The sequence below is a fragment of the Sinocyclocheilus anshuiensis genome, unplaced genomic scaffold, assembly GCF_001515605.1.
Source record: "Sinocyclocheilus anshuiensis isolate Anshui unplaced genomic scaffold, SAMN03320099.WGS_v1.1 scaffold582, whole genome shotgun sequence".
Classification (NCBI taxonomy): Eukaryota; Metazoa; Chordata; class Actinopteri; order Cypriniformes; family Cyprinidae; genus Sinocyclocheilus; species Sinocyclocheilus anshuiensis.
Window position 1 is genome coordinate 279,834 of NW_015547659.1, and position 10,850 is coordinate 290,683.

Sequence of the window (10,850 nt, forward strand, 5' to 3'; positions counted from 1 at the left end):
AAGCCTTTTTCTGCAAGCGTCTGAGAAAACGAGCGCGTCTGATTTCGCTCCCCTAGTGACGTGGCAAAGGGATCTCATAATATTACCGCCCCTTAATCTGTAAGTTTCCACCCACGGAGCCATCATTTGATTTCGCAAGCGACAACGGTGTACTAGTTCTAATGCCATGGCGAAAGTTTGAGCAAAACATGCTAACTGTTCTGTCTTTGGCTGCACAGATGAGCACAGAACATTGTTTAGAGTCCCAGCCTCAGAGGACACAAGAGAGCAGTGGATTTATTGATTTATTTACTGTATATTGCTGCTGCCTGCCACACAGATCTAAAATAAACATGCGATCAATTTACCAGCAGTTTACCTTCACAGACATAACCGACTGTTTTTGTAACTCGTGTGTTTTTACAACTTGTGTGTGAATGAGAACTTAGTTTAGTACTCACATGCTGTGACAGCCGCTTTCTGTCCATGTGCTCTCAGAAAACCGTATATAAGAAGTTTAAACTAATATGGTTTAAAATGCATGATTTCAGTGCGATAAACAGGATAATCAGAACCAAAACAGATGTTTTTAGCAGGTCCAAGCTGTAATGGCGCAGCTCTATTCTGGAAAAGTTGGTGGGGAGCAGCACCTCATTTGCATTTAAAGAGACACGAAAAACAGCGTGTTTCTGCTTCCACTCAAAATAGGCATTTTCAAAATGATATAATAAATGATATGTGGAGTATTTTGAGCTGAAACTTCACAGACACATTCTGGGGACACCAGAGACTTATATTAACAAAAATATTAAGCAGCATTGATAAGTTTCTTGAGCATCAAATCAGCGTATTAGAATGATTTCTGAAGGATCGTGTGACAGAAAAAATGAAGTAATGACTGATGAAAATTCACATTAAAGTATATTAAAATAGAAAAATGTTATTTTTAATTGTAATAATTTTACTTTTTTTTTTTTTGCTGTATTTTTTGATCAAATAAATGCAGCCTGGGTGAGAATAAGAAACTTGATGCCTGTCTAACTTGATAACTATGAAAACAGAGAATGTCATTACTCAAGTGGTTATCATTGATGCTGTTGATTTTATAATTTTTTCTTACAATCCATGTGTCTCCATCTTCCTTTGTTCCTGCAGTTTCCTGAGATGAATGAGGTGAGTCGTGAAGAAGAGGAGGCCGGAGGAAGTGGATCTCTGCTAACTTTCGCCATCCAGAACGCAGGGCTGCTCACTGGGTTTGGCATCATGCTTGTACTTACCATTTACTCTGGACAGATACAGCTTGGATAGCAGAGGACCTAAATACAAACTCAGACACTAAAGGACTATCTCAGCACCTGGACTAAAACCTGAGACCTACTGGGACCTCCAGACTTTAATATGAGCCAGCTGTGCTGGCTTGTTTTAAAACGTTTGCCCAGCTGGACTAGGTCATGACATAAATTGAAATGTTTTGGGCATAGTTTGGGCTCAGAGTAAACCTTGGACTGTTTAAACAAGGCTAGAATTGACTGACCCGTGAACTTTGCTTTAGATTCATCCAAAACCTGGGACCTGTTGATGGATGTGGTACCATTCATCTAGTTTAGGCCTTCTCTGGTTCCTTCGCCTCAGCTTTAGGACACAGTGATGTCTCTGTACCGTGTGGATTCTCGTTCCCCAACATATACATCTGGGCATTTTTGTATTGATTTCTAATGTTCTCATTATTTAATTTATATTGTGTTTTTCAACAAAATGTCTCTTTCCCTCAGAGATGAGCCTTTCTCGTAATCCTGACCATGAGATTTAGAGTATTGTCCACTAACTGATGAGTAACGGATGGGATGAAACCTGGCTCGTTTTATACACAATAAAGAGCTATATAAATGCATCATTCATTCATTCATTAATTTAGTCAAATGTAGGTTGTTTCCTATGATTCATACCAGATGTTTATTCAAAAGAAAAAATCTAAACCATTAAAATAAAACAAAATAATACCCCTAGGTTTTTCCAATGCCTAGGGACAAGACATAGATATAGTCTCACTAGTTAGCTGGCATTCATAATTCTGCTAAACTGAACGTTATGTAGGTCACTTTAATCAAAGGTTACTGTGCACTGTTGCACAAGTAGGTTTAAGTTTAGATACAATACAGCGTCTGTTCACAGATTGATCGTTATTGAATTTTTCCCCTCAATGTCATTCCGTAATGGCAAGCAAAAACAGTAAACGCTTGAAACAAAAAGGCACTAATTCTTTTGTTATTGAAGGTTTTTATTTTACCTCTTTAACAAAAAAGCAGAGACCAAGGTTCTTCTAGAAAAATGTCTTCTAACTTTTATCTTTTCATTTACATGACCAGAATAAGTGGCGCATATTTTCACAAACACCCTCCTATTATTTGTACTTTGTATAACTTTGCGTATTAATTGACAGAGAAAAATGAACACACCAACCTCAATTAGTTATAATTGCCTTTAATTATTATGATAATTACTCTTACAAAACTCTATAAAACACCTATTTTCCACATGCTTTCGTTTGATCTGAATGCAGTTCTCTTCATAATTTAAGAAATAATTAGGAAATGTAGGCAAAATGTGTGCATAAAGGTGTTGTAGTGTTTCTGTAATAATATGATCATTCCTCTACATATAGCACTGCAGCACAATACTTGGAGCTCTTTGCTAACTTAGCATCTAGACTGACAAATCATTTTGAATATCGTTGGATTTAAAGCTGAAGTGTGTAATTTCTAAGGCACTAGTTTAGTCAAATGTTATTGCAAAATTCAGACTGTTTTGAACTAGATTGCCTGACTGCTACCATTGGTTGCCATCCCAAACTCACGCTATTTGTTGAGCCAGTGTAAAATATTTTTTTCAAATTCAGTGTTTAAACCTTTAGGGATAAAATCAACCAACAAATGACTTGCTTATAAAATTTATGTCTGCTTATTAAGATGGGATAGGAGAATAAAAAAAATTTAATATTGAAAAAATGACACTTCAGCGTCAGTTTTAGAAGTGAAATTTAGAAGTCAATACCTAATTTTAAAGTCAGCTAGTAATATTATACATGATCTATGATACAGGTGTTGAATTTATATGCAGCAGAATATAATTTCAATGGTTAGAACAAGCTATGAGATTATTCAGAAACTGATCTTACACTTCTGATCAACCTTTGCTCACAGTAGATCCCCTGGTATCACTTTTGTCTTCCACATAAAATGTATTTTCCATTATGCTTCCATTGCTTAATAGTCATGCTATATTCGTATCTGCTGTTGCACTGCTAGTTTAAAGGTGTAACATACAGTACATCAGTTGAACCTGATCCCCCAGTATGCTGTTGAGTAAATAGTTAATAGATCATCATATGAAAGGTCAATTTAGCTCTGTATGAAGTGAACGTGATAAGGTCTTGTGCGTATAGTCAACAACAGATCTGAGTGTAACTTACTATCAGCGTAATTTTTTTTTTTAAATGCCCCTTTGTTTAAGTTTATGTAGTTGAATTCAGCTTTGTGTGCAGCCATTGTTTCAGCTGGCATCTTATTGCTATGCATCGACACGATCTCTGAAGTGAGTTTATGCCTTAAAGAGAGGAGGTAGTCTCAACGCCATGCATCATTCAGTGGTAAAATTTTTTGTCTATTTGTCATTGTCATTGATTTATGTATTTTGTCATCAGTAATTGTATTTAAATGATAAACTGCTTTGTTTCAATTTTTGTCAGCAATTTTTTTTTTGTGGCAGTTGAGAGCAAGTGTACCTGTTATGATGAAGGCTTTTTTTTTTTAATTACTGTAAACATCTCAAGTGTTGTGAGTCATGATACCTGTGCAACATGTGAAATCTGATTGCTGGTAACTGTTTTTTTTATTATTTAAATATTAAGCCATGAGCTTTCAGTTCATCTTTTGTGCAATGAAAAAAAAAAGAAAAACATGATACAATCTGATCCAAAACTGAAACTTCTCATTCATTTAATGTGGTCTTGGTTTCTCGATTTTTAAATGATAGCAGTGACACAAATGATTTAAGGGAATTATTTTACTTTATGGCTATGCAAATCATTTATAGTTATATTGATAAAAAAAAAAAAAATTTATAAGCAACTTGAATTGTCGATCGAAACGTTGGCAGTAATATGCAGCTATGTGTGAATATTCATGATATTCAGATTCTTATTAATATATGCTTTTAATTTAAGTTTGAGATGGACCTCAGTGATTAACTCTTCATTAGGTTTGCGTTTTAATATGCTTTAAAACATTCTTAAATTATGAATACATCTATGAATATTGATGAGTAAGGAATCGTGCAATTTCACACGTGAAGAATCGAAACATTCGTAAAATAGTCTCTCGTTCTTTACTGCTGACTTTAAAAGCAACTTTTTGTCCTTAGGTTACAGTTATACTTCTTAAGCTATCAATTGTGGTAGAATATGTGGTAGAACACTGAGTCACTGTGCTGAACAGATTAGTGGAGTTCTCTTACTTTTTCAATCTTCTCTAGATCTAGGGTTGGTACCAGATTTGTGGAAAAGCTCAATGATTGTACCTATACCTAAAAAAGCAAAGCCAGAATTGTTGAATGACTACCGTCCTATTGCCTTGACTTCTTTGGTCATGAAGGCTTTTGAAAAAAGAGATTAAAAAAAGTATGTGATGACAGTTGTTGGACCACTTTTAGATCCAGTTCGCATATCGTGCTGGAAGAGGCGTAGAGGATGCGAAACTGTTTCTGTTTTAACAGATAGGAAACAAAAGGTTCGAGTTAATGGGGTCTTATCAGACACGTTAAATATTTCTATAGGTTCACCACAAGGCTGTGTACTTTCTCCGGTTCTTTTCATTTTATATACAAATGATTGTCAGAGTTTGTACAATAATAGTTATTTGGTCAAATATGCAGACGATACTGTGCTTCTGTCTTTGCTGTCGTATCCAGATCAGGAATATGGTCCGGTTTTGGATGATTTTATTTTATGGTGTAATAGGATGAAATTAGATATGAATGTGTCAAAAAACGAAAGAGATGATCATCAATTTTAGTAGGAAAACACCTGCACCTCAAAGGGTGGTCATTAATGACACAGGTTCATGTAGTGGAAGAATACAAGTATTTAGGAACGATTATTGATAATAGGCTGAAGTTTGATCAAAACACAGATGCAATCATTAAAAAGTCACATCAAAGATTGTATGTGTTGAGGAAGCTGAATTCTTTTAATGTAGCTACAGAGAGTCATTCTCAGGACTTTCTATAATTCATTTGTTGAAAGTATCCTGTCCTTTTCCTTTATTTGTTGGTTTGCCTTATTGTCTACAAAGAGCAAAAATCGTTTGCAAGGTTTTGTTAATATGTGCTCAAAAATCTTAGGTGTTCCCTTGCGAAGTCTTACATTTTATTATGAACAGCAAGTGATGAGGATGGCACATACAATTATAGGAGACTGCACACACCCTTTGAATGATTATTTTAAGTGGATGAGCCATGGGAGACGTTTACGGTCAATTAGATGTTCCACAAATCTGTATTTAGTTGATTTATTAATTTGTATTATGCATTTGGTGTATTTTGAGTATTTGTATGTGTGTGTTAAGTGTTGTATATGTGAAGCACTACGAATTAATTGCCCCAAGGGGATTAATAAAGTTCTAAATTAAATTGTGTTGGTATCCTTTCATATGAGTGTAGCCTAGTATACTGGTCTTCAAAGGCTTTTATCTCCCATATGCAGAGAGTGGGGTGTTTGTTTACGCTCACAACAAACCGTCGAGTTCTTAAAAAGTCTCAGTGGCTAAAACACCTTCAGGAATAGAGTCGTTTACAATATTACAACTTAAATATTTCAAGTCTCCTCCAACATTTCATCAACTAAAGGATGATAGCAATATCACCTGACTTCTAACGATGTGAATCAATAAATCAGGAGTCACTCACTTCACTGGCGCTGCATGTGAATCATGTCAGGAGTCGATGCGAATCACAAAGCTCTTTAAATCATTATACAGGTACAACGACATTAGCTTATATTCATATTTTCTGTATAATTTTAAATAAATAAAGAGATGTTACATACCGATATTTAATTCAATATGTACAAACATACGCAGCAATCTGGTAACTTCATTTTATAACAATTCATTCTTTATTTAACAATGTATAACAATAATATTCGAAAGTTTAATCTTCAAAAGCTTGAAGGCACTTGTTTATTTATTTACTGTATTTAATATATATTTTAATATTGAATAAATTGCAACTTCATTACAGTATACACTATAAAGTTTGAACGCACCTATTTATTTACTTAATCTACATATATGCATACTATTGTATAATATTTAAATAACATTAATCTAACTTTTATCCTTAAAAGTTTATTTATTTATTGTTTTGTTTATTTATTTATTTCATAGGACTTTAATTTTGAAGCTTTATTTTTGGGCATTCCCGTTACCGTCACATTTCGCACACCCAACTGCTGAGTGTGTCCCAAGTCTAAAAGTTGCACGAGGACGAGTTCAAAACTTTGCAATCCTAATAAATGTGCACGTGCAATGATAATGCTTTGCACAGATAGCAGCATTAAACGAAATACATGATATGCACGTTTCTTGTGCCTGGAGTTTCATTTATTGCCTCTTGTCTGCAAGTTGCAGCGAGTCTTTGACTGTTAAACAGTTACAAGGTACGTTAAGAGAGAGAGAGGGAGACCTTTGTCACAATGTCATGACTGAGAACCACACGTGTTTCATACCGAGTTTGCATACGACGCCTAAGTTGATATTAAAATATCTCGGCTTATTTTAGCCAGACACAATGTTGTGCAAATATAAGGACAAAATCCATCTCTGTATGTTCATAGTGCTGCTCCTTCAGCTGTTTTCCAGGACTGCAGGTAAGCTCTTCTTACATGTACTGGAGTAATTATCAAGTGTTGTTTCAGTTGTTAGGCTTCAAAGAAGCCTGTTGTTCTGTCTTCTAGAGAATGCAGTTGCAGCAATATGTCTTTACTTCCTTTCTCAGCGCAGTCATGTGCCAGGAGCTGTGGTGAGAAGTTTAACACATGCTCCTGTCATGCAACATGTGAATCTCTGAAGGACTGCTGTGCAGATTATAAACAGTTTTGCCTTGACATTGAACCACACTCTGGATCTTTGCTGGGAGGCACAGACTTCAAAATCCTCAACGCTACATTTGAGCAGAACATTAACCTTGCTTGCAGGTAAGAGTGCCAGAAATCTGTTGATGTTCTCTGAAGCGCACAAATCATAAACACAGTGTTCATAAACAGTGGAGACATTCGTACCTTGCAAGTTTACTGTAATGTCACAACACAATGTGTTTAAGTATTTGTTCACCGAAAAAAGAACATTTCTCATGTCCCATTTGTGTGTGTGTGTGTGTGTGTGTGTGTGTGTGTGTACTTAATGAAGCATTATATATGTATATATATATGTATATGTATGTATGTATGTGTGTGTGTGTGTGTGTGTGTGTGTATATATATATATATATCTTTGCATTTTGTGTTCCTAATAATAATAAGTAATGCATTTTTCAAACAATTAGTGTAAACATAATTATTGCATTAAAATGGCATTATTTATATATTACTATTTAATGTGTAATATTATATAGCAATATACTTACTATGCAAGAACAGAATACTAATATACAATGTTCAGTAATCAAGTTTTGGCTGAAAGTTTTTCCTCTTGATTTTGCGCCTCTCAAGTTTTCTAGAACAAAGTTTGAGTTAAAATGTTTGTTTGGTACAAGAAGTGGCTTTGGTGAAGGCTGAATAAGATAAGATGGAAATGTTCTCATGTTACTGCCAGCTTAGGGTGAATAGCTTTTTTGTGTTCCTCAGTTGCTCAGAATAAAAGCGCATGCTAAATAAATAAGTCCGTCAGATCTGATCAGTGGTATAAATGCACTCCAGTGCTGACCAGAGTTTGTTTCACAGGTTTAACTCAGAGATTTTGACAGAGGGCTATGTGGATGAGAGTGGAGTGGGTCACTGTATCACTCCGCTGCTCTATGAGTCGGGCTGGATCCCTTTTGAGGTGTCTACAGATGGAGTCAACTATGACAGATCAGGGCGGTGGCTCTCAGGTGAGCTACAGAAATCATAATGCACACTGAGGTTTTGTGGGAAAGTCAGTCCAAGTGTACCTTATTTGCACATTTCTTATTTATCAGTGAAAGGTATTCCAAATAATTTGATCACATGCATGCTGTTTCAAAAGTATTGTGACATTGTGTTAAGTAACCTATGAGACATTCCTTTCTAGAACATTCCTTCAAGTGTTGTTCTTAGCTAATATCAATTATGATTGTATGGTTATTGCATTATGGCCTGATTAGATATTGTAGTCAGACCTCCCAAGGCATATGATATTGACACAAGTTCACTGTAATATGTTTGTCTTAACGTAGAAGTTTCTTTTAATGATAAGGTGCTCTGTCTGATTTATTAGTCCACCACAGTAAGCTGAGTCCTGTTTACAAGATCATTTTTGGTAATGCCACACAGTGGCAGTACTATGGCACTCCTAACGTCAGCGGGGATTTAAAGATGATATGGATGTCATCTCTAATAAAAGCAGAGAGAGTCAACATTGAGCTGTGGGGTTACAATGAGACTGGTGAGTAGAGCACAGATCTATCTATATATCTGTCTGTCTGTCTTGTTTGTCAATCTATATGCCTGTCGTTCTATCTTTCTATCGCTCATTCTAGCTATTCTTGTCGTTCTATCTGTTTTTTATTCTATTTGTCATTCTGTCTGGCTGTCAGTCGTTTTGTCTGTCTGTTGGCCATTCTGTCAGTCATTCTGTAATTCTGTCTGTCAGTCCTTCTTTCTGTCAGTCTTTCAGTCATTCTGTCTGTTGGCTGTTCTGCCTTTCCGTCTTGTTCATTCTAGCTATCGTTCTGTCAGTCATTCTGTAATTCTGTCAGTCTTTCAGTCATTCCGTCTGTTGGCTGTTCTGCCTTTCCGTCTTGTTCATTCTAGCTATCGTTCTGTCAGTCATTCTGTAATTCTGTCAGTCTTTCAGTCATTCCGTCTGTTGGCTGTTCTGCCTTTCCGTCTTGTTCATTCTAGCTATCGTTCTGTCAGTCATTCTGTAATTCTGTCAGTCTTTCAGTCATTCCGTCTGTTGGCTGTTCTGCCTTTCCGTCTTGTTCATTCTAGCTATCGTTCTGTCAGTCATTCTGTAATTCTGTCAGTCTTTCAGTCATTCCGTCTGTTGGCTGTTCTGCCTTTCCGTCTTGTTCATTCTAGCTATCGTTCTGTCAGTCATTCTGTAATTCTGTCAGTCTTTCAGTCATTCCGTCTGTTGGCTGTTCTGCCTTTCCGTCTTGTTCATTCTAGCTATCGTTCTGTCAGTCATTCTGTAATTCTGTCAGTCTTTCAGTCATTCCGTCTGTTGGCTGTTCTGCCTTTCCGTCTTGTTCATTCTAGCTATCGTTCTGTCAGTCATTCTGTAATTCTGTCAGTCTTTCAGTCATTCCGTCTGTTGGCTGTTCTGCCTTTCCGTCTTGTTCATTCTAGCTATCGTTCTGTCAGTCATTCTGTAATTCTGTTAGTCTTTCAGTCATTCCGTCTGTTGGCTGTTCTGCCTTTCCGTCTTGTTCATTCTAGCTATCGTTCTGTCAGTCATTCTGTAATTCTGTTAGTCTTTCAGTCATTCCGTCTGTTGGCTGTTCTGCCTTTCCGTCTTGTTCATTCTAGCTATCGTTCTGTCAGTCATTCTGTAATTCTGTTAGTCTTTCAGTCATTCCGTCTGTTGGCTGTTCTGCCTTTCCGTCTTGTTCATTCTAGCTATCGTTCTGTCAGTCATTCTGTAATTCTGTTAGTCTTTCAGTCATTCCGTCTGTTGGCTGTTCTGCCTTTCCGTCTTGTTCATTCTAGCTATCGTTCTGTCAGTCATTCTGTAATTCTGTTAGTCTTTCAGTCATTCCGTCTGTTGGCTGTTCTGCCTTTCCGTCTTGTTCATTCTAGCTATCGTTCTGTCAGTCATTCTGTAATTCTGTTAGTCTTTCAGTCATTCCGTCTGTTGGCTGTTCTGCCTTTCCGTCTTGTTCATTCTAGCTATCGTTCTGTCAGTCATTCTGTAATTCTGTTAGTCTTTCAGTCATTCCGTCTGTTGGCTGTTCTGCCTTTCCGTCTTGTTCATTCTAGCTATCGTTCTGTCAGTCATTCTGTAATTCTGTTAGTCTTTCAGTCATTCCGTCTGTTGGCTGTTCTGCCTTTCCGTCTTGTTCATTCTAGCTATCGTTCTGTCAGTCATTCTGTAATTCTGTTAGTCTTTCAGTCATTCCGTCTGTTGGCTGTTCTGCCTTTCCGTCTTGTTCATTCTAGCTATCGTTCTGTCAGTCATTCTGTAATTCTGTTAGTCTTTCAGTCATTCCGTCTGTTGGCTGTTCTGCCTTTCCGTCTTGTTCATTCTAGCTATCGTTCTGTCAGTCATTCTGTAATTCTGTTTGCCGGTCATTCTTTCTGTCTTTGTGTCTGTCAGCTGTCGGTTGTTTTTGTCGTTATGTCTGGCGGTCATTCTTTCTCATTGGTCGTTAGTTCTGTTATTCTGTCTGTCGTTCTTTCTGTCGGTCATTTATTCTGTCTTTCTGACTGTCGGTTGCTATTTCTGTCGTTCATTGTTCCTTCGGTCATTCGTTCTGTCCTTGCTGTCTGTCAGTCATTTTTTCAGCCTTTCAGGTTGCGCTTCCTGTCAGTCGTTCTTTCTGTCTGTTACCTTTTTGTTTTGTCATTCTAATAATAATAATAATAATAATAATAATAATAATAATAATAATAATAATTCATTACATTTATATATAGC

At 36.5% G+C, this 10,850-nt stretch overlaps 1 protein-coding gene across 1 annotated transcript in view; it reads left to right on the forward strand.

The window, feature by feature from the left end:
* Positions 1 to 6,500: 6,500 nt before the first annotated feature.
* LOC107702221 (sushi domain-containing protein 2-like) overlaps positions 6,501 to 10,850 on the forward strand; it is a 35,276-nt gene continuing 30,926 nt past the window's right edge. Inside the window, exons 1-5 of the mRNA XM_016504468.1 lie at positions 6,501 to 6,691; positions 6,869 to 6,901; positions 7,030 to 7,228; positions 7,973 to 8,121; positions 8,487 to 8,654. Coding sequence (XP_016359954.1) covers positions 6,607 to 6,691; positions 6,869 to 6,901; positions 7,030 to 7,228; positions 7,973 to 8,121; positions 8,487 to 8,654 — 634 coding nt within the window. The 5' untranslated portion in view covers positions 6,501 to 6,606. The remainder of the gene's footprint in view (positions 6,692 to 6,868; positions 6,902 to 7,029; positions 7,229 to 7,972; positions 8,122 to 8,486; positions 8,655 to 10,850) is intronic.